This window comes from Rhinolophus sinicus, chromosome 1 (assembly GCF_057876585.1).
Source record: "Rhinolophus sinicus isolate RSI-liver-muscle chromosome 1, RSI-T2T, whole genome shotgun sequence".
Classification (NCBI taxonomy): Eukaryota; Metazoa; Chordata; class Mammalia; order Chiroptera; family Rhinolophidae; genus Rhinolophus; species Rhinolophus sinicus.
Genome location: NC_142501.1, coordinates 188,590,102 through 188,615,208, shown reverse-complemented (window position 1 = coordinate 188,615,208; position 25,107 = coordinate 188,590,102). Strand labels below are relative to the sequence as shown.

The following is a 25,107-nucleotide window of genomic DNA, read 5'->3' as shown; positions in this document are numbered from 1 at the left end:
TGTCCTTGGCCTCAGAAAACCGAGCACAGGCCTTGACCTCTCTCACCCAAGCTCATCATCCCTCGCCCTGCAAACCCACGTCCTGCCGACTCTTCCACCCCAGCCAACACCCTCAGCTGGCATCATCTCAGTTTCAGTAAGCATCCTCCCGTCCTCCCCTGAGTCCTGTTCCCTACCTCAGCCCCGCCCACCCACCCTATCTTCTCTTGTCTTCCTCTGGAGTCTAGTGAGTATTTCCAGCCCTCTCAGATCAGGCACCTGAACTTAATTGTCTTTTCCTAGCGTAGGAAGACATCTCTGTATGGGCTGTGGGGGAGCTAACTATGCCCTACCGATCCCATCAGTTACCATCCTACACAGCTTGAGGGATACAAGCAAGTGGCTTTTAAAATCAATGTTTCTTGAACTCCAGAAGATCTCAGCCAACCAGAGGAAACTGAGGATGAGACCGGCTTTCTCCTCAGAGGCCTCTTTCTGCCGTCTTTTCTTCCTGGTGGTTCCTTTCCTGCCTCACTTATATTCATCTGTGCTCTCTTCTTCCTTTCCTCCATCAAAATCTGAGCTCACAAAAGAATCTGATCAACAACTTACTTTGTACGCTTTAAGCAAAGGTATGAACTTTTCAGGGTGGAATTTGAGGCACAAGTGAGCCAGTGCAGTAGGTATTTGAGGATGGGAAGGGACCTTCCTGAATCTCAGGGATTCAGTCCTATAAGTAGTCATTTATTTGTAAGACCAGCTTATATCAAACATTGTTTCTCTTTAATCAACACCAAACAATATAATTCAGTTCAGTAAATATTTGAGGATAATAAACCAAGCCAGGTGCTTGTTGGTCACAGTGCTGGAGGAGAGAATGAGATAGAAACAAATACGTACTCCTTATAAATGCAATAGAAATATCATAAAAATGTATTGCAAAAACATAAAAGAGGAAGCAATTAATTCTTTGGACGGAGTGGGAGCAAATTAAGGAAAATTTCAGAGTAAAAAGTGACATTAGACATTGAGAAACAAATAGGAGCCTGCCAGGCAATTGGAGGCAGGGCAGCCTGGGAAGAGGACCCAGCATAAGCAAAGGCAGGGATGTGGAAGGTTTACCAGCTGTGTGGGCTGGGCTGATGGAAAGTACAGTGAGGCAAGAATGTAGGGTGTGTTGAGAGTTGCAGAAGGCAGAGAGACAGATTGGAGCTGGATTATGAGGGGCCACGGATGCTGTGCAAAGATGTTTAAACCTAATGGTTTTAAAACAGGAAAGCAAATAGTTCCCATCTATGTTTCAGAAAGATACCTGGTAGACACATGGAGGCTAGACTGGAGAAAAAGACAGAGCCTCGGCATGTGCCCTTGTCGGGTTCCATAGGAACTCTTACAACTTGATTAAGAACATCTCATCCAGAGTTTTTGTTCTTGATCCTTTATTGACCAGCACTTTTTAAATTGGGGGAAGTGATTTCATGCAGGGCATTGTGATACCAAATTCGTGTTTTGCCAAATGAAGCCATTAAAAAAAAATCCATTCACTACACCACTAGTTCATAAAATGAAAGACACTTTAATACCAAGAAAAATAAGAAGGATAAACTTTCAAGTTGAAGGCAGTCCTTTACGTTGAATAAATTTAGATTGATGAAAAACTCGCTCTCTTGTCCTCATTTTTCTCTATCATCATGGACTGATCACAGTCCTGCAGTTTGGTGTTTGAGAAAAAGATATCCGGATCATTTTGTCCATCCTTACTTTATAGAAGAGGAAGTGAGGAAGCCCAACAGGAATGAGTGAGTTGTACTCCCACAAAGAGATGGTGGGCCCTATAGCATAACTCTTTCCACTTCAGAATATCATCCCTCCCACCTGCACTATTCCTCCATGTGGCCTTTTGGCCCGGGCACACACATATCCATCTTAAATATGTAGAATTAGTGTTTGATTCTGGGCATTTGGGCATTCTCTTATCCCATCATGCCCGAGTAACCATAGCAAAGCCATTGTCAAGGTTCTCCCTTGCATGAAGTTGGTCTAGTTCAGGCACACTTTTTCCTTATTTGATATGCTGTTTTGCATCATCATTTAACTAGTTCATGTCAGCTAAAATCGTTTCCTGGACCTTCAAATGAAAACAGATTACTCATTTTCTAAAGGCCAGTAACCATGTCTTCTGTTTTGAAGTTATTTTTGGAGCTGTGATGTTGCTGCTCCAATACCTAGCACAGTTCTGGGAACATTTTAGGTAATGAATGAATTTACTCATGAAAAACTAACTTATTCCCAGCCTACAAAAGCTCCTTTATACACCACCCTTTCTCTCTTTGGAGTTTACTGAAGAAGCCTCCTTGTTTCTGTGGGTTGAGTCTCTCTAGCATCAAAGCCATAGATATTCCAAACCATAAATCAGGAGAGATTTCGAAGTCTGACTGCCTAAGGGGCACCCAGGCAGAGATGGGGGCTTTCCCAGGAAACAGCATGTATCACGGCTGCACTGCTGGTGGGCTCCAACAGTCACAGCTCAGAAACAGCTGTGTATTTAGAATATATAGTTTCTGATGATTTCAGACAAAAGGACACAACTTAAAATGATTACATCTCTCCTGTTATAATAACATCCAGAGTAGATAAAGGTCTACCAAAACAAACAAACAAACAAACAAAGATTTCTCTCTTTTTTGGGGGGTTTTAGTTTAGCGAAAAATGTAGACCTGTAACAGGTAGAAATAAATAGATTAGAAATAGATTACAATTAGAAGTTAAAGTAAGACTGAATATTACAGTGACCATTTTCACTAACCTGATGCAAAAATAGTCTTTCTGAAGTTTATAAGTTGTCCATAAATATGTATTTTAACAGTATCAACATTTAACAGTTCAACATTGTATAGCTAACTTTTTGGGTGTTTCTGAAAGGATGGCTTCACGTTCTGGCTGAATGCCGAGCAGCCGCAGAGAAAAGAAGTTTTGTTGCAGTATTTTTTCTACAGTTGAGGTGAGCTGACCTAGGGCAGTTTGGTCATCAGAGTGGGTGAGTGCTGTAGGTTTCCTCCTGTGCAGCCTCCCAACCAAGAGTGGCGTTACCCTGAAGGAACTCGGCCGTACACTCACATGTATGTTAGCAGCTGGGCTCAGTTATATAGTTTGTCCCTGTAAGCTTGATGAAGTCCTAGCTCTCTGTCCTTTTAGGTCTCTGGGGAGGACTGCTCTAGAGACAGGCCTCAGCTAGCCTTCTCATCAGCTGTCAGTTTTGGTGTTCCCCCTCAATCAGAAGAACTCGAAAAATTCTACTCCACAGGGCAGTAAACCGCTGGATTCAATACAATCTTATGCCCTGGTCATGGAAAAGCAGAAAGCCCCTGTACATTAGTTCTTGCCACCCCACATTATCTTAAGCCCCATTGCCATTTCATCAGTGCAAAATGATTTCTAATATCCCTTATGCTAATTAGCACACCCTAGAGTGCTCATTGGAGAGGAAGATAGTTGAACCCTCTGCAGAGGTGAACTGTCAATTACAGATTTTGAAATGCTAAACAAGCACCTCTGGGGAGTATATTTCTGAATAGGGCACTTCAGATGTTAACCAACCACCCCCAGGACATAAATAACAGCTAACCCACACATATGTCACATGGTATGTAGTGAAGTGTTTTAGCAAGATGAACAGTATCTCAACACATACAGGGCAAAACACACACAGCAGAGCATCAATAATGCTTTTTATTTGTCCATGAATGTTTATCACATCTTGGTTTATTCCCATGTTCCTGCTTATAGAAAAGTGAAATAATTCGTAGCTTTTTAATCCAGATTAATAATAAGGATTTCCAAATTATCTTACAAAGAAATTAAAATACCAGACTGTGACCAGCTGTTGATGAACCAAAAATAAGAATAAACTTGCTGTCCAAGCACTGTTTATTAATAGACCCGTTCTCCTTATGGCCCTGCCCCTAGGACCCAGTTGAGGATAGTGTAAATTAGAACAGACAGCTCTTGAAGCCATGGCAATCAAGCAGTGTCCTAGGCCACGGGTCAGACGTTTTCTGTGAAAGTCCAGACAGTAAACATTTTAGGCTTTGTGACTCTGTAGACCATATGGTTTCTGTCACAACGACTCAGCTCTGTTGTTGTAATGCTAGAGAAGCCATAGACAGTACATAAACAAATGAGCCTGTCTGCGGTCCAATAAAATTTTATTTACCAAAACATATGGAGGGCAAGATTTAACCAGCAGGTTGTAGTTTGTTAACCTCTATCCTAAGCCAGTCCTGACTCAAGGTTTTCACAAAGATTTGATTAGCTTCCAAATAATAGCTTTTTAAGTACTTTCCCTCAATTCTACCCACTCCCATGAACCACAGTAACTACCCTTTTCTGTACCGTGGTCTTGTATCATTCTTTACTATTTCAATGAGGCATTAACCATACTCACTGACAAACCACCTCCAACCTTGAATATCCTAAACTTAACATACCAGCTAAAAGGAAGTATGCATTTTTTGCTTACTTGTAGACTTGTTTACAGGAGTGTTATCACAGAATTCACGTATTTGTGTTTAAAGAGAGATATTCTAATTCAGTTAATTGAGAAGTGAAAGATCAAAAGAAAGACAATGGGGGTCATTTGGAGCCACTTGCTATAAGATAGCTCCTGAGTAGTGAATGGGGTAAAGGCATGTTCTGCTTGCTTTCATTTCAAATTACATTTTCATTTGAAAACTCCACATAAATAGTAATATAAATCAACACAGATATTTGCTGAACTTCCCACTCTGTTCAAGAAACCATGTTAAGTGCTGTATAAAATATGAAAACAAAACAAGGCAAATCCTTGTCTTCATAGGATTTACACTATAATAAGAAAACACTCAAGCGACTCCAATCAAAGACTGTTGTAACTGTCCAAGGTGAGATAGATGCAAAGCACTCTGGAAGTTCAGAGGAAGAAAAGTTATATGCAATTGGGGGGAACAAAAAATGGAGGAGGTGGTTGGTTTAACAGGACCTTACATGAGTAGAAAACAACATGTTGAACCAAGAGCTACCTGAGGGTCTTTTGTGGATGTCACACTTTGTATACATTCTTACATTGTCTCATTTAAGAATTTGGAAGGTGATAGTGGCAGATGAACTTAGTGGAAATGGAGCACAGAGGTCCTTAGATGCCAGCTGGAGCATGTGGCTTCATCTCAATAGGAAGCTCCTGAGATGTCTGAGCAGGACAGGGATATAATGGGAACTGGAAGGGAAAGGATAGGGAAATGAAAGGGAGAGCAACAGTGGAGGGGTGAACCCCAAATTGAAATCATCAGCATGAATCATAATGAGGACCTGCTCAAAGGTGGTGGCAGGAAGAATAAAAGTAAAGAAAGGATATAGATTCTGAATAAAGAATCTCTAGGATTCGGGCACTGGTTGAATGTAAAAGAAGAGGCAGGTGGCATGGCAGACAGAGCTCTGACGTGCTTCAGTAGCAGTCAGACGGGGGTTCAAGTATCAAATCTGCCACCTAATAAAAGTGTGACCACTGAGCCTCAGTTGCCTCAGACGAGCTCATACAATGGAGCTCATAATATCTAACTCACAGGAGATAATACATGTAAAGAGCCTGGATTTAATTGTCACTCAAATTATAGCTATTCATATTACATATTCTTGAGAGAGTGAAGGTTTAGTCAATGACAGCTCTGAGGTTTTTAGCCTGGGTTACTGGGGAATTAGAGGTGCCATGAAATAAAAGTTAAGAGGAAGGTCTAGTATTAACGGTAAGACAAAAGATTTCCTTTTGGACAGGAAGAGATGTCCAGCTGGTCATTAGAACTACTAATCCAGAGGTAGAATTTTTTATAATATTAATAAGATTTAATGTTATGTTTTATATATATTAGTATATTAAGATATAATTCATATACCACAAAATTTTCATACTATAAAATTCACTCTTTTAAAGAGTACAGTTCAGTGCATTTTAGTATATTCAAAGTTGTACAGCCATCCAGAGTTTTCAGAGTTGTACAGCCATTACCACCATCTAATTTTAGAACATTTACATCACCCACAAAAGAAATTCATACCCATTAGCAGTCACTCCTCATCACCCTCCATTCAGCCCCTGGAAACCACTAATTTACTTCCTGTGTCAATGGACCAGAGGTAGATATTTGAGATGCACACCATGAAAGTGGTGTATAAAACTGTGAGACATGAATTGTGATTCACCGAGGGGGAGAATGTAGTAAGAGAAAAGAAAGTAGCCAGCCAAACTGGGGAATAGCTATTTGAGGGGATCACAGGGTTGGCATGTGCACGTGAGTTCTAAGCATATACCGCCAGCTGCCCAGTATGTTAAATGGCTTCTCACATGCCATAGTTTTAGCAGCAACCTGAGATTTGACCAATTGGTAAACACCGAGGTCAACAAAACTACCAATTGATTTGCCTGAGACTTGGCTTCTTGTGTAGTGAGAATACTGTGTCTTCATTTTAGCCTAAGAAAGGTTTCATCTCGAGCTAGCCTTCTAGATCTGTGCTATCCAGTAAGTAGCCACTAGGCACACATACGTATGTAAAATTACATTTTAAATGATGGAAAATGAAATAAAATTTTAAATTTAGTTCCTCAGTTGCACTAGCCACATTTCATGTGCTTAGGCGCCACATGTAGCTATTAACTACCACATTGGAGACAGCAGGTATAGAACATTTTCATCATCACAGAAAGTTCTATTAAACAGCACTGGTCTACATGATATCTACATGGTAAACAGATTTCTGCTTTGTAGGTTATTTTGTAATGGCCTCATTCCTCGTTTGGCTTCTACCTCACTTCTTTCCTTTTCATCCTGCAGTATCCCTGTCTAAGCTATTGTCCAAACAGAGCCCAGGCCTTCACCAGCTAGTTCCCAACAAAGCACACTTATGTACATGTATGTCTCTTTCTCACTGTGAATCTCTGATGACATTGCAAAGCTAATACCAAGTATTTTTTTGATAAGCTCTCAGGTATTTTCTTTGCTTGTTCTCATTATTACTACAAATATAATTCATAAAGTCATACGAAATAAATAATTTCACAGATATAGATAATATTCCTAGTTAATATATGCATATTCCTGTATACCAGGCCAAAGTTCTATGGAAATTCAAAGATAGCACTGTAGGTTTGTACTAGTTTCCTATTGCTGCTGTAACAACTTAAACAACGTCCATGGCTTATAACAATACAAATTTATTATTTTATACTGCTGGAGGTCAGAAGTTCAAAATCGGTTTCATTGGGCTACATACTATGATATCACTTCTGTCATTAAAAATGTGTCATGTGGTGAGAAAAGTGTCGGTAGGGCTGTTCCTTCTGGAGTCTCAGAGGGGAGAATGGTGTCCCTGACTTTTTCAGCATCTAGTGGCCATGTGTATTCCTTGGCTTGTGGCCCCCTCCTTCATCTTCAAAATGTATCACTCCTATCTTGACTTCTGTTATCACACCACCTTTTCTTCTTTGTAGTCAAATCTATTTCTGATAAGCACACTTGTGATGTCATTTTGGACCCACCCAGATAATCCAAGATAATCCCTCCATCTCAAGATCCTTTATTTGATCATATCTGCAAAGTCCCAGATAATATTCACAAATTCCAGGGATTAGGACATGAATATCTTTGGGGGCTATGATTCAACCCACCCCAGGGTTATGTAACGTTCCTTTTTGGTAGAAGAAAGTTAACCGCTACCAGATTTAATTTAATACCCAGGACTTTGAATTAAAGTTTAACAATTCAGAGTACAGCATAAAATGTTTGTTTGTAATCATGTTGACAGATATTAAAATGTCTGACGATGCCGGTGACACCGTAGCCACTGGAGACAACACAGAAATTACCGAGATGCCCAATACTGATTCTTTACCTGAAGATGGAGAGGTGCACTGCGATTCAGCTTTGATTTCAAGTGAGCCAACACTGGCTGATGCCAGAGGAGATGTGCATGAAAATGCAGACATTCAAGGTGCAGAGAGTGCTGACACTGGGCACGCTGAGCAGCCCGAAGACACCAGTGTCACGGAGCCCCCCATCAACGGAGAAGTGAGTGAGGATGCGCTTGCTGAGTGCATTGATGCTGTCAGCCTCGACGCAGAACCTGGATCTGAAATACCCCTGAGAGAAGAGGATAATCCGGTAGGAGTGGTTCGTTTCATTCAGTTCAACCTAAGTTCTTACTGACCTACCATGGGCACAGATTTGTGCCAAGCTCTGTGGGTGGGGATTGGGGTTTCAGAATATACTATGACATCACTTCTGTCATCAAAAAATGTGTTGTGTGGTGAGAAAAGGCATATAAGAATAATTGGTCATTATAATATTTGCATGTTGGCAATTGTATTATTAATAATAACATCCACCAATCACTGGACACCTTCTATGTGCCAGGCACTCTGCCAGCTACTTTACGTGTTATGTAATTCATGCGTACAGCATTTCTTGAGGTTTCTAAGCTGGATATTACTAACTTCAATTTTTAGATGAGGCAACTTGGCTTAGAGATATTAAACAACCCATAAGATATTAAGTTTCTTAATAGTAAACAGAAGATACTGTAATATTAAACATAAGAGTCTCAATTATTAGTGAGCCTGATTTGACCCTAAACAAGTCAATGTTGCTTTAGTAGCACTTAAATTTTAATGCATATTTACAAATCCATTATGGAGAACTTAGACATTCAATCACTGTTTTATCCACAAACACCACCTCCCGGGGGCAGAGGCAGACCATGTTCCATACCCCTTCCCTTCTATTCCTGCACCTATCTCTCTGGGGGAGAGGATAGTCCAGTGTCTCCCAGTTGGTACCTTGTGCCACATCAATATGACCATCGAACTGGGTTTTCTTGGTATCTTCACCTCCATCCATGTGGGGACTGGTGGGGCTGGGGAGGCACTCAGCATGAAAGGAGGATGTGGGGTACTCTCTTCCAATCCTGCCTCCTAGAGTGATGGTACAGGATGGGGGAATCGGGGTCTTCCCCTGAGCCAGGCCCCAGCTCTGCTCATTCTGAAGTGTGACACCACCTATCACCTCCTTGAAGGGACTCTACTGTGTGCTGTGAGGTAAGGGAACTAAACTGGAAACCAGAAGGCCTGCGCTTTCATCCTCCAACCTATCATTAGCTCTTTTAGTTTGGGCAAGACACCTAAGTTCTCTGTGCCTTCATTTTTTTCCTCTATAAAATGAAGACTTTGCACATGAAGACCACTAGATGTCCTTCTGATTAATGTTTTGTGATACTTTTATTCAAAATCAGGCTTCTTGTGCCTCAGTTTCTGTAAGGTGTTTGACTCTTAGAACTGCTCTGAGATGGGCTTTCTTGGGGAGGAGGCTGTTTCCATGATTGGAGATGTTTAAACAAAAGCCAACAATCATTTTGCAAGGATGTCATGGAGGGGATTTGAGGACCAGCTGGGGATTTGGATCAGCTATGGTCAACATACATAATTTTATTTCTGAGTTCTGAGAGTTCACAGACCCTTTGAAGCTGCCCATGGACCCCCTAAGGGATTAAGAACTCCGAGACCAGAAGTTCTCAACCCTAGCTGAACATTTCAACCACTGGCAGATCTTTAAAAAATATTGATGCCAGAGTCTGTATTCCTCTGGGGTTTCCAGGAAAACAGAACCAATAGGATTTATATTTGTATTTCCTACACCTACAAATACCTATAATATCAAATACCTGGAACCTGTTTTACTTCCACACTATGTTTCTATTATGGGGAGCATTGGTTCCCAATTTTTACTATAAATGATACTGTTAATAAATATCTTTGTCCATTAAGAAAACTATATCTTAGCCACACCATTCTGACTTGAGGTGACTTAAAGAAACTATACAAACTCCTCTAATTCAAAATATGCATGCTCCTGGTGACTAGATGATGCTTTCCCATTTCAGTCTTCTAATAATTATAACAAGATTGTTCACAAAGACAGCACAATACAGTTAGTATGCTCCTACACATCTGCCTTCTTAAATTTTTGAGCAAATTCAGTGGATCCTGATTTTGAAAGCACTTTATAAACCTCCTTACTGCTACAGGAATAAAGCTGGTAGGCAGACAGATACTCCCTTCCCTCTCCGTGCACAACAATGCTGTTAGCTTTCAAAGACTTTGAAAAGGTAAACATTTCTTCGTAATGAAGTATCACAAAAATACCTGGATGGAAGTGCAAATATTGGCCAGAGAATTGGGACCATGACTCCGGATGTACGTACGAGCTCAGATAGAACCATGGGAGCTCAGATAGAACCAAGATGTGGGAGGAACACCTCTGAGTGTGTTTGTTCTAAGAAGGCAGAAAGCCGATATACCTGGCTTGAAGGGTTTTGAAGGGAAAGGATATCTCTTTCACCCAGATCATATTTAAACCCTTCCAAGTAGGTGCAAATTTTGTCTCTTTTTAAGTAGTCTATTATGTCTCTGGTAACGCATACTTTTATCTTAAGTTAATACTAGATATCAATTTTGTGCCTCGTCTTCAAGCATTGTTCATTTGCTCTATTTTATTTTCCCTTTGTTGGACACTTATAAGAAGTATTTTTGCAGTGATAAAAACAATTCATTTTCTGTTGATCCAGAAAAGAATGAATTCTACAAAAAAATGTTGAATCAAAAGTTCATTTACAAGTTGGCTGTTTGGATCTTGAACACAAGTTCACTAAGGAATGACAGGTCCTATAGGAAAACAGCCAAGCTCAAAAGCCTATTTGATCCCAGGTATATCTGAGCCTAAAAGCATCTCATCACCCCTTTTAAAAAGCTTCCATGGGAAAATGCCTGCTTTAAAAAAATGCCTGCTTTAAAAAAAAACCTGGTAGAATAATCTTTGAAGTAATATAAACCAGTATCTTTTAGGACACATTAGACTGTGTGATAATGTGCTTAAATGTGTATATTTTTCGCTAAGTGGTTGTATGTGTGTAGCTACTTTGGGTTTGCATTCCCTTAAAATACACATTATTAGCTTCCCCTTTCCTTGAGTCAGCATGGCGGCCATGACTTCCAATAAGGGTGGTGCGACCAGGAGAGGCCCTGGAGACGAGGAAGAGGCCAGTGGTTTGACCAGCTGCTCAGGAGTCACAACTGCTTTGCATGATCACACTATTCATAGGTTATGCACTCAGAGAAGCTTTCTCATCTTTGGTTTGCCTTCTCTTTTTTGTCTATTCTGATGTACAAACTAGAATCCATTGAGTTGAGGCTTCCTGCAGGAATCTACTCTGCAACATCCATGGGAGATGGTCGCCAGCTTCACTTGAACATGAGAATTTGGGCTAGACTCTCTAAGGTCTCTACCAGCCCCGTGACACCATGTTTGTGCCTAGCAATGTGCATGGCGCAATTGTCTTCAGGATGCCTACAGTCTTGCTGGGAAGGCAATGTTGTAGGAAGGCAATTATAGCATGTCCTGGAATACTAGATAGGACAGGCACAATGAGGCCCAAAGGAAACCTTCGATGGAACGCTCAAATTGATTTTAAGGAGTCAGAGAAGTCTTCACCCTCAATTCAGAGATGGTTGTCTTGGGTATTAGTCAGGAGTGACATTTATTTCCAGAGATCTTGTTGGACCTTATTATATGCTAGTCCACCGACTCCTAAAAGATCCAATCTAGATCAATTTCCCTAAATTCTTTACACCACGAAATGTTACCCAGAGGAAGAAAATGATATTCCTACTGCCCAACACCAGTGCATAAGGTCAATTATGAAGGTAAAGAATTCCAGTGCTACCACTAAAAATACTCTCCAAGGAAAACAAACACTGCCACTGGATAGTTCTCTCCCTGGAAAAGGAAAAGCAGAATGTTTAAGTCATAAAATTGTTGCTGAGGAAGACAAAGAAGAGAGAACATAGGCCAAGACACACGCTGATAACAAATTTTTGCCTTTTCAATGAATGAATAGAGTTTGCGCCAATGCTGTTTGAGTATTTCCCACATGACGGCACTCAATTTTTGGGTTGGACAACCAGGTGGATGCTGGTGCCATTCGTCCATATAGGACAGTGCTTCCTAAATCCAGTGGTGTATTAGGATCACCTGAGAAATTTGTTAAAAATTTAGATTCCTGGGCTCTACTCTTAGAGATTCTTATTCAACAGATCACAGTGGAAGCCAAAACTCTATTTTTAATAAGTTCCCCCAAATAATACTCATGCGGTCAGTCTGTGGACCAGTGTTTGGGAATTACTAGTACTAGGACACAGAAAGAGCTGGTTGGAGTATTGAGTGAGATTGAGAAGATGGAAAGTTCAGTATTGAACATACCATGGCACATCTAAGTGAAGATATTTTGTAGGCAGTTGGTTATAATGGTCTGGAGGCCAGGAGAGAGAGAAAGATTTGGAGGCCATCAGTACTTGGATATTACTTAAGTAATGGGAGTGGGTCAGATTGTCCAGGTGCTATATAAAAATAAAGAACAGAGGTCTAGGACTTGGCCCTGGAAGGCTCCTGTCTCTAAACCAGTTTGGTCATGCACAGCTCATGGGTCCTTTTTGGTAGGTTGTGGGAGCCAACAAAGAAGTTGAGATGGTGAGAATTACCTCTTCTCTCCCCAATCTCGCCATCACATTCTCTAAGTGAAATCAAATCTCAAATCACATTATACCATACTGACATTTTAAAATTAAACATTAATTAACAAGAAAGTTAAAAACAGTTCACGAGAACTGTTTCTCTTGTAGGCTTCAGAACATCCCATTGTTTTGTCCTCTTAGATGCTTTGACTACCAGCCTGAGTGAAAGGTCCGCTCGGGGCAGATGTGTAGAATTCTAGAAGCAGGGTTTTCTTTCCTTGTAGTTGGCATCAAGAAACCAGAATTCACCGGAGTTCAGAGTTCAGATGACCATTTAGCATAGAGCAACATTCTTTCTTATAACATACTCATGTGAAGGTAGGAAGAGGCTATAAAATATGTTTAACCATCTACAAATCTCACATACCTTTAATTTCATCACCTACAACCCCTTTCAGATATTCAGAATGCTAGTTAACAGTCCACTATGTTTACCAGTTAAAACCCATGTCTGCAATTCAGTACACTAATTAGCAAAGCATCAGGTGTTAATAGAGATTCAGATAATAGGAGAGCTCATTATAGCTGCCTCTGGAGTATGGCTTCCCTGATTAGGATGCTAGCTGCCACCCTGGACTGTGCATATTTTATTGGAATGCTGGCAGCACTTGGATTGTAACTTAATTTAAGGAGCCCTCATAATATCAATATGTATGTAGAAACTTTCTAAAAGGAACTGAAATCATAATACTAAAAGATGGACAAAAACAGTAAGAGTCAGAAGACAGGGCCTGGAAGCCATGAGAATAGACTATTTAAGAATGAAAAAAATGGTTAAGCTTCAGATGCTACTGAGAGGTCTAGAAATAAAATGAGTTGGTCGCTTTGACAATGAGGAAGTTGTCACCTTGATGAGAATGGTTTCATGAAGTAGTGGCCGTGGGAGAGTTACTATGGTGGGTGGAGGAGTGAAGGGCGGAGGGGATACAGAAGGTAGGCACCTTTTCTGAGAGGTGAAGAAGAATGATGTGGAGCAGAAAACAGATTCAATTTGAAACAAACCTTTTTGTCATTGTGATTTTCGTTTGTTGGTTTTAAGATGGAGGAATGATGTGCATGATTAAATGTGGGAAGCAGAGAAGATTGAAAGTCAGGAGAGAAGGGAAAACCAACCTACCCACACCCAGAGGAGTTCAGGTGGAGTTGGTGATTGTAACTAAGAGGAAGACATCACTTCCATAACGATAGAAGGGAAGGAAGGAATTGTGAGTGCGGCTGCTGTAAAGTTAAACTTGTATTTAGATGGGTTTTTGGTGTAGGCCAGTGTGTTTGTGCATAGAAAGGGCTATTCAGACTTTTAATTTGGGTTAAACAATTAGTGTTCATTTATTAAAGTCACAAATTGAAAATTTCAATTCTTCCTAGGCATTACATTCATCTCACAAATCTTTATTTAGAAGGCTAGCAAAATTGAACACTCACCCTTCAACTAGTTTTTGATTAATGCTTGGTCCTTTTTACCAACTTAAACACATTCAAATATTTTAAAACTGCGTCTATAAATTTAATATATTCTATTTACTTTTTCAGTACCTCATTTATCTACTTAAACAAAACCTTGCTGAAAAGTCAAGGATTGTTACAAATCTATTAAATTCATAGAGTGGTCCTAGAGACCTCCGAGATGTTATAATACTATGAATAATCTTAGGAAGATTTCAACTTTAAGTCAGAAGTCTGATAATTCAGTTATTCATTTTAAATTGATTTTCAAAAATTGATGTTCTAATCAGTCAAATTCCTTGAACTTTAGTAGTACAGAAAAGACCAAATATGCACAAAAGTATGAATAGCATGATTTTGATGCTGTAAAAACCATTCTATATTAAATTTTAAATCTTCCCGGATTTGAATGATCCATAGTCACCAAGGAAAAGAGTTACCTGGAAATAACTGAGGCTATTTTCAAGCAAATATTTTGACAGAGGCAGGCAGCCTGAGCAATTCACATCTTCTCAAATGTCACACTGAGCCTCGTTTTGGAGCTCCTGTGTTGTGAGTTGCGAAATTTAAAAAGGGTTTGGTGTCACAGTTCTCATTGTTTCATCCTCAGGCACATGTTATACACAGTACCTGTTCTTGATCCACTCAGGGAAATAGGACAACTAGATTGGTCTTTGATCTTTAAGACTGGCACATATATTTTCCATCTAAATGATAAAGAACTTTCACTTCTATGGAATTATGAGATTTGTACATTTTTTCCTATCTAACGATACCTTTGAACTTGATAGTCTAAAAGAAATAAATGTACTGTACTTTCTATTTAAAGACCTTTAAATGAGATACCAGATAGATACTATCTAAATAGCTTTCCTATTTAAAGAACTTTGAACTTGATGGAATCTTGCATTCTTTCATATTCTTAGGACCACCCAATGGTTATAGATGTATAAATGACCTCCATTTGGGTTTTGGATATCCCTCTTGATCAAGCCAAGTCTGATTTGCTGTTACAAGATGCAGTCATTCTTCTGAGAGTTTGTGGGGAGGGGGCAGGAAGTTAAGAGAGTTCTCATCTGACGACTCTGTTTTCCCTGTGAAATAGGGTATGAAGCTGTCTGATAAAGGAAGTGGGGGTTAAATGACATGAGGGTGAGAAAAAAGCTTTAAAATAGCCATATTTGATAATGAGGGAGCTGAGTAGATCCATTCTCCCTACTTTATAGTATCGTGAGTATGTGACATTAAAGCTATTTAAAGTGGCGACAACACTCATAATGAGACATATTTATAATTTATGTTGAGCACTTAGTTTGTATGGTTTTTATATTAAATGTGCATACTTAGTCATTTGAGTATTTGCCACTGATAAATACTCTTTGTAGCTGATCAGGAGGTCACAGCTCATTGTCAAAGGAGCTTTATTAATAAAGTAATTGAAGTTGTCATTTATTATACTGCAAAAATTCTAGATTCATTTCACACTTATTTCCATTTGCTAGTCAATTACCAACTGTCAGAGCATATTAAGTATTGTAAATTTGAGTCAGAAGCTGTCACCCTTAAGTGTATTAACATTCCCTAATCACAGAGGTAGTGATTTGTTCCATAAAAGAATATTAATCACCAACTTACATCTGTCTTCATGACGGTATAAAATTGCCATTGGCTTCCATTGCTGAAGTGAAGTAAATCAATGTAGACACCAAAAATGGAAGCTGACCGTAATGAATCACGAGTATTTCCATTCATGTTAACAGGTTTCTCATTGTTTCCAACAGAAAAAAAATGTCAGCCAACTTTCAAAGCTTTTTGCTTCTTAGTGTTAAAAATATAGTTTCTTATTATTACTAGTTAACATTGATGAAGTATTTATTAAGTATCAGGCACTGTGCTCACAGCTTTATATGCATTATTTCTTTTAATCTTCACAGTATCCCTCTGAGGGCATTGGTTCTTATATTTATGGTTCTTATACTACCACACCATGCATTCTGTAAAGAGTAAATGATGGCTTAAAAGACTTGAGTAACTTGTTGCCCCAAATGGCAGAGCCTGGAGTTAAACCCAAACAATTTAACACATTTTTTGCGGGAAACAAGTAAACTCGTCATATCACCTCTAGTTAGAACCGGCAAAAATTTTGCAAAGTAAATAAATAGAGACCTCTTTTTAAACTAAAACACTGAAAGTTTCATAGAAAAATATCAAATAGATCGAAAGATATGAATATTTTACGGAAAGTCTAATTTTGGCGAGAAAATGTCAAAAAAGCCCCGCATTACGACGCGATTTGGCGGGAAAATGCCCGCTTACGAAGTGTTTTAATTCCATAACCTTTTCTCTTGACCAGTAATCTACGTTGACGAGTGGTGTTTGATATTTACTAGGTGAATCAGTTAGGAATACATTTGGGTGCAGAAGTAACTAAAATCCAACATGCAGTAGCTTATAAAATTGTAATTTATTTTTTTTTATCACTTACAGAAAGAATGGAGATAGGCAGCTACTCACTTTGGTTTAGTAGCCAACAGTGCCAGGGCTAACGATGCTGAGATTCCCTGGTCTTTCTCTTATGGCAGCAGAAATGGCTGCTTCAGTGTCAAGCATTGTGTCCACATTCAGGGCAGGAAAAAGGGAGGAGGAAAGAGCTGGCACCAGCTGTAATTGTATAATTTAAAATTAAAGCAAAACTTTCCCAGTTATATCTCATTAGTTCAAAACTGTTTCACATGTCCACTCTTATCTGCAAGAGTGGCAGACAGTGGGAGAAGGGAGTTGGGAATGACTGATGGACCAGCCTTGGGTCTAAAGTTATAGAATCTACACACTTTATAGGAATTTTTCATTTTCTCCTAAACTTCTTTCTCTCTCTCTCCCTCCCTCCCTCCCTCCCTCCCTCCCTCCCTCCCTCCCTCCCTCCCTCCCTCCCTCCCTCCTTCAGTGAAGGCTCTATGATTCTCCAACTCCTAATGTATTATTGCCTCATTTTCTAGAATGTATTCCTAAATAACAAGAGAAAGTTGTGCTTCCGCTAATTGAATCAGGATGCATTAATTACAAGTAACAGAAACTATTGCACACTTAAGAAAATAGATGAATTTCAATTATTTATTCAACAAATAAATTTATTAAGCACTCATTATATGCCATGTACTCTTCTAGGCTCTGGGGATACATTAGTGGGGAGGGAGACAGACCTATAGACAGCTAGAGATGGACAGGCAGACACACTTAGAGGAATCTCATGGAACCCAAAGGTAGGAATGCAGCAGAGCCTTGAAGAGGAGCAGGAACCAGGGGTGAGGTTTCAGGAATTCAAACAACTTCTCTGAATACACCTCCTTCATTCTGCTCCCTCTTTCTCTTAATTCCTGCACTGCATGGTATATGGTTACTCTACGTTGCCTGAGTTTTCATACGCTTTTCAAGCAACCGGCTTGTGCTGAACCAGAGTTTCTCAGTCTCAATTCAAATACCTAAGCAAAAGAATTTGAATGCACTAAGCCCATGGAGAGGGAGAGGTATGGTTACAGGGCTCATTTGGAGTGGAAGGTGTGCACCTCAAAAGGCGACTTGTTGCTGCTACGCATCTCCAGGCTTACTGATGCTTTTTCTAGACACTTTGCCCATCAGCCATAGCAAAACTCCCTCCTACCACCCTGGAGATGTAAAAGACAACTCTACCTAGAAGAGCACATTTGTTCAGTTCTGTAAAAATTGCATGAGTCGACATTGAACTTTCCAAATCATTTTTGTGCCCTAATACATTAAATAGTTTCTCCCACAGCCCGGTCCCTGTCTTCCAGATAATGGGAGATTTGGGTCTTGGTTAACATCCAACTCCCTTCTTTCTACTTCAGGGCAAGCCCTCAGAAGCCACCATTGCCACTAATCAATTTGGTTCCAAAGCACATCTTGCAATGTGGGTTGGTATATGTTTTTAGGGCATTTATAAAGTATAAGCCAATGAGACATGATTGTTGGTGATTAAAAAAAAATAATAATAATTATATATATATATATATATATATATATATATATATATATATATATATATATATATCTATATATATATATCTATATATATATCTCCTTCTTTTTGTTTCAAACCAGTGCATGTTTTTCCATTCAGGGATGAACTGAATTGCTGACCTTGTGGCTAATCTCTTTTTCCACAGGCTGTGGATGCTCCTCCACGTGTAGGGGGATGGGCAGGCTGGGGCTCCTGGGGCAAATCTCTGCTCTCGTCAGCATCTGCCACTGTAGGTAAGTGTCTTACCTTGCATTTGAATGGATAAAGTTCAGACACCTAATAGGATATGGTAGTTTGACCATACCATGTGCTGATAGAGTTTAACATTAGCCCACAAGATAATTATTTTCTGTTCTTACTGTTCTGAGTGCCTCATATATATTAATAAATTTATTCCTCAAAATAGCCCCATAAGGAGGTATCCTTATTTTCTCTATTTTAGGATAAGGAAGCCAAATCACAGAGAAGCTAAGACCTTGTCCAAAGTCAGGAGTGGCTGGATTGAGATTTGAATCAAGTACTATGGCTTTTTATATAAAAGCCACTATATTATATTGCCTCTTAAAATATAAGATTTGGGCTCTTTAAATGTATTCTTAAAGCTTTGTGCTTATCATCCCACTTGAATGTTTTCAAATGTACCACTAACTTACTCCCTAAAGGGATTTGAGGTATCTGTAAAAAGCACTTCATCAGTAGGGCATTGAAATACAAATAGAAAAAATATATGAGCAGGTAGGAAGGAGTATATGTATACATATATACACATATATATACATATACATATATATGTGTGTGTGTGTGTGTGTGTGTGTGTGTGTGTATATATATATATATATATCCCAAGGCTAATAGAGTTACCATAATTGTGCATTGACCTTAACTCTGAGCTTCTTGGATGCCAATATTTCTCATTGAATGGTAAAATAAAACTTAGTTTACCTAGGTAAGTTTATTATTTTCCTGGTATTAAATTTTTGAAGCAGTTTCTTCTATTGGCTCTTATACAAAGAGAAAATGTAATGAACAATTTCTTCATCAGTGCAGTTTTGTCACAATATTCTTTATATGACTATTTCTTATATCTACTTTTTGTGAAAACTGAAGGTAAAACATCAACGAGCCTAAGATTAATTTAGCAAATGCATTTCATCTTGAAGGTACAGAGTGAGGAGCAGGACAGGGGAAGCCACAAATGACATAGCTTGTATATCACCGAGCTCAGGTGTTCTCAAGGTATAGTTCATGGCCATGAGCATCTTGTGATGGGCCACGATTGGTCCAATCGATTGTTACTTCTGAAACCGGGAGGGATAGGAAGCCTTGCAGGTCATTTGCCATACTCCATGGACCATGGTCACAAACGGTAAAAGGACCAGACATCTAATTTGATAACATTTATTTTATCTGCCTGGAAGGATGGAGAGATTTTCATTCCCCTAATTCCTTGTCTGTTAGCTATCATGAGAGCTCTGGCAGGAAGTGGATAGCAGTCAAATAAATGTTGACCTCTCTGGGATGAGAGCCTGGAAAACAGATTTTCTCTATTGCTAAGTGAAGGGGCCAGGTATGCTGTGGATATACATATGGACATTAACCAAAGTAAAGGAGAGGCACCTGTGTTGTTGCCGGAACAGGAGACAATCTCTTCATGTGAGTGAGAACAAGCACTGGCAGGCAGCCGCCTTCCTAGGAAAAACCGTTGAGCCGTTGGTGGCCATCAACTGGATCTTGCCACTGGTAACACTTAGGAGTGACATGCTTTCTGAACCCAAACTAAAAGAGTGGCGTCTGAACATTTTTGAAATTGGGAAAAGTCATAGAAAATAAATAATATGATCATCGAATTTTATATAGCTGTCCTCGTGGTTTATATCATGAAACAGTAAAGTGTTGTGCGTGCTTCCAGCTATAATGGTATCCAGACCTGTGCTGGTTTGTAACAAATTCAGTGCTTCAGAAGTTTCTATTATAGACAAAGGATTTACTTTCATGTTAAAAATTTAAATATTCCACAGGAAATACAGAAACCAACTGGCCAGTGGGCAGCTGCTGCAGGGGTTTCTCGTGCATGTACAGGTGCCCCTGCCTGTAACTGCTCTGCCCCTGGTTGGTCTGATCGTTTGCTATTGCTTCTTGTCGGTCAGTGGCTACACCTCCTTATTTGACTTTGGGCTTCGCTGGACCCTTACAAGGTTTTCCATCTGCCACCTGACAGCTTGCCCATTGAATTTGCTGTCTGGCATCTTAAGTGTCCTTTGCACTTGTAAAGCCTAGTGCAGCCTTGGTCCAAGGGGACTGTGCTGCAAAGTGTCTGGGTTCTGTTACCTACTTCAAGTATAACCCAGTAGATGACGCTGGCTTTGCTGCTTAAAGAGCAGGGTGTTATTTCACCCTGTGCTGGTAGACACTCATCTTTTAACTTGATCGGAAGTCAATGTCTTAATCTGTAGCCTGTGCTTGTGTTTGGTGTTGGTTGTGAAGCCTCCCTGTGTCTAAGGTACCATGGAGATGACAAATATTGTATCTTGTTAATGTTGCAAACACTTAAAAATTCTGGTGGTTCTCACCTGGCTCCATGTAGTAATTGACCCAGAAGAGCCTGGAGAGATAGCTGCCCGAGGACCAGCATGATCACTGAGCCAGTCACTGTTGCCACTTTCCTTCTTATAGTTGGTGGAGATATGGTTTCTCTGAGATTGTGTGACATTTGCACATTGGCCCATAAAATATCAGAATGATGTTCAGTATACCCTCTTGTATTCTTTTCTGTTGTAGTATAACAAATTACCACAAATTTAGAGACTGAAAACGACACATATTGATTATCTCACAGTTTCTGTGGGTCAGGAGTTCAGGTACAGGATAGCTGGGTCTTCTGTTCAGTGTCTTACCAGGCTGAAATCAAGGTGTCAGCCAGCTGCATTCTCGTCTGATGTTCAGGGTCATCTTTCAGGGTCAGTCAGGGTCTTGGTGAATTTAGTTCCTTATAATTATAGGGCTAATGTCCCCGTTTTCTTGCTGACTGTTGACCAGTGATCTCTCTCAGCTCCTTGAGGCTGCCCTCAGGTCCTTCTTTTCTTCAAAGCCAGCAAGATAATCTCCTCCATGCTTCAAATCTCTCCTTTTAGAAAGAGCCCAGTCCCTTTTAAAGGCTCACCTGATTAGTTCAGGCCCATGGAGGATGATCTCTCTTTTGATGAACTCAAATCCCACTGATGAAGGACCTTAATTACATTGGGAAACTCCCTTCATCTTTGCCATATAACATAACTGAGTCATGGGAGTGAAACCCCATCATAATCACAGTTCTACCTACACTCCCAGGGGTGTGTGCTTACACAGGGTGTCTGTGCCATGAGGTGAGAATTGGGGGGACCATTTCTCAATACTGCCCACCCCACTTCCCTTTTCTGTTTGAAATCCTCATTAGTTACACTACCAATTCGAGAAACTTAGTATCTTTTCGTGGCTCTGGCTGCATGCTGAAATTTTGAAAAGCGTTTGAATCTTGGCGTTTTTTCTCTTGTTTACACCAACAGTGGTCAAAGGGCACATGAGGGAAATCAAAGCAATTTTGAAGTGTTAATGCTCATCTGAAAATCCCTGTAGACAAATCGGAGCTATCTATAGAAAAGTAGAGACTAAACGTGTTGCTCGCCACTAGTCATCACAACCCCAACGAATGCATTAGCAGTATAATTGAATACTACCCCTAAGTTGCTCCTAAGGCATATTTTGGAGATTTCTGGTCTGGACATGCTGTGCTTTTACATAGTAATTGTAGCTAAAATAATAGTAATATATACTTTAAAACTAGATAAGTGTCTTAGTGGACCTGATAGAGAACTAACACATGTAGCGTAAGGGAAGGCTGAAGTCGTGGGTTCCAAGGCTGGGAACAGGAAGTGGTGGTGGTTGGGAGTTTGATTCCCCAGAAGACAATAGGGATTGCCAAGTGTCCCACAGATGGAGAGGTGCCATAGCTGAGCTCACAGCCTGAAACAGGGTGGGAATAGTGTTCATCCATCTGTGAACAGAGGCTTTAAAAAGTGATGGGCAGCGTCTTGGATTGTGGTCTGTATTGAGCTGCTACCTTGGGATTGAGAGACGCAAGCTGGGCACTCTTTCCATTACATAGAGGCATAATATCCACCCAGGGCTTTGCAGCATTAATAGTTTATTATCACAAGGCTAATAAACTTATTGGAAAACAGAGCATTCAGAGCAGTAGACAAGCTCTTGAAGGTTTATAAATTGACTGTAGAAAATAAAGAAAGAAAATAACCATGTATTCCATTGCAATTGATTTCTACTCAGAAACCTCATGTTACCCCCAGGGTAATTCCAATTGCAGACAGGAGTGCAAAACACAGTCTGTAACAAAACACAGAGCTGTCAATTGAGCACTAGAAACAGAAACCAGTAATTCTTACAGTTGTTGAAAAATTGCTTTCACAGTAGTTAGAATTGTTTAGAGTTGGCAGGAGAGTAATTCGAGAATGGAAACATTTGAGGGTGGTTGCCTCTTGGAAAGAGCACTGTACCAGGAGTCATAAGACCTGAGACTTAGTTCTGACTGCTACTAACTTGTGATCACAAGGGATTGTCACTCACTAGCTACATTATGCACTTCACCTCTATGAGACTCAACTTTCTTGTTTCGAAAAGTGTGTTTAGGAGAACTTGAAAAGTTCTAAGATTCCTTCCAACTTCTGAAATATGACTATTCCATAGTCTGTGGCCATATATAGGAGAAAGAAATTTATTTGTAAGCACTGTGCTAAGTGGAAAAATACAGAAAATTGACTTTTTGCTACTCTGTATTTTTATATTTTGTCTTTTGTCTCACTACTTTGACCCCAAGGTTAAGAAAAAATGAGAAAAAGCAATCTTCCCAGTGCTTATATAAAATCAAACATTTCTCAGCCAACGATTATTTTTGGAAAGGCCATAACTCTTGCACTAGTTTCATCCACAGCTGCATTATCATCACATTCTAAGAAGAGTTGATCACCTGCCACCCAGGCCTTTGGACAAGTTTATAAAATATAATAAAAATGGCTATTGTTTAAGATCCAGGCAGAAACCAGAGTGGGAAAGGAAAATGTGGGGGAAAAAAGATTTTGATGATAATTTCAAAGTGATGTTATGAGAACCAAATGTGATTTCCCATGAGCATCTTAGAGACCTGACTTATTCCTGGAATATACTGCCAAGAATGATAGACCAATAGTCAGAATGGAAGTCAACAATGCTGAAACATATACAAATATGTATGCCAAAGTAAAAGCTCCATGGTAGAATATAGGAATGTCGTATCTAGGAACACTACAAACGGCCTAACTGTTTATTTAAAGTTTTAGTTTTGACAGTTTTATGAGTCTAAACACTTTCTGGGGTGTTTAGAGAACCTGAGGAGAGGGAGGTACATCTGATCTGTATATTTACCTTTTCAAAATTACCATTATCCCCTTCCCCATCCTTTCCCAAGTTATACATTTTTTCCCCTTCTGCACATTTTAATGAAATCCCTCTTCCTGCACTGTCAGAAATAGTGACATTGTTTATTATAGAGAATGGCTAACTTGTCAAAATGATACTAAAGTGATAACTGTTAACCGTGTAAATCACTGTCAGTATCACATGGATTCATGCGACATTGATGATGATGTAAGGATTCTCAAGAATCATGATACAAAAGATAATGGGATTAATACTTGGAGTTTGTTCACAATCCTCTATAATCTATGAATAAGGCCCAGAAGTTAGTGAATTTGTTTGACGGCCAGGCAAACACTATCAGTTCAGGAACACTTCTTGTCAATTTTGAACCTAAAGAGACATCCGATTACAGAGTGGACATCAGCCATCATCATGGAGAGGGAAGACTTTTCCAAAAGGAAGGTTAATTGGCTCCTCTTTTTGCTGCTCTGAAGTTTGCTTTAGTTCAGTACAGCACCATCGTCTGTGATTTTTCTAAACAATGGCTCCTCACAACTTTTATCTTGAATTCATTCATAGAAGAGTCGGAAATACAGTCAATATGTTTAAGTTGTTCTATTGCTTGAAAAGTCACCAAAGGAAAGTGTAAATTTGTACAACTTTCAGAAGAGCAAACAGGACTATCTGTAACATTTTTAATGCACATACCTTCTAGCACAGAAGTTCCACTCTTGATCCTTTTTAAAAAAAACCCATAAATATATATGTACAAAGATGTTCAATATAGAATTCACTTAGCAAATAGTTTTTCGTGCCGGGCACTATTTTAGGTACTTGAGATAAAGCAGTGAACAAACAAGACAAAGATCCGTGCCCTAGTGGAGCTTACATGCTAGTGGGAGGAGAGAGACCATAAACAATACACATATTGAATAGAAAAATTACAAGGAAGGCTAGAAAGTGGTAAGTCTATAAAAAATATAAAGTGGAGCAGGATAAGAGGGATTAAGAGTACAGGTTACGGTTGTAAAACGGATGGTGGGGGGGGTCGATCTTAGTAAGGTGATACTTGAGCAAAGACCTGAAGATGGTGAGGGAATTCACCAGGCAAATAGGAAAAACTTGAAAAAACCAAAGTACACACCCATAGAGAATGTGAAAATGTGATACAGCCCTTTGGTGGACTAATACTATGTAACCATTATAAAGAAGGAGGTAGATGAGTGTTCTAGATCGTATGCCCAGTAGAGAGACTAAGGCAGAGATTAGTGTGCTGGAGTTTTACTGAGACGTGCTCTCAGGAGCAAGACTTGCAAGAGAGTGAAGGATTAGGCAGCGGAGCTGGGCCGAGCAAGAAGCTGAACTGCAGTGCAGCTGCATCAGAGACCCCACCCTATCTCACAGAGAGCTTGAGGGTTGGGATGACTCTTCAGCGATGTCCCCCAAGAATGCACAGGGCCAGGACTTTGTATCACCGACTCCCCCAATTGACCAGTCATTGTAGTACAGCTTTGGGGGAACCAGTTCCCTCTGGCCAAGGTCACTTCAAAGGGAGGCC

The 25,107-nt window shown here is 39.8% G+C and overlaps 1 protein-coding gene across 2 annotated transcripts in view; it reads left to right on the top strand.

Moving 5' to 3' along the window:
• FAM114A1 (family with sequence similarity 114 member A1) overlaps positions 1 to 25,107 on the top strand; it is a 61,734-nt gene that overhangs the window by 653 nt on the left and 35,974 nt on the right. For both annotated transcript variants that reach the window (XM_019741990.3, XM_019741991.3), the window contains exons 2-3: positions 7,810 to 8,165; positions 18,250 to 18,337. In XM_019741990.3, the coding sequence (XP_019597549.3) occupies positions 7,818 to 8,165; positions 18,250 to 18,337 (436 nt within the window). In that variant the 5' untranslated portion in view covers positions 7,810 to 7,817. The remainder of the gene's footprint in view (positions 1 to 7,809; positions 8,166 to 18,249; positions 18,338 to 25,107) is intronic.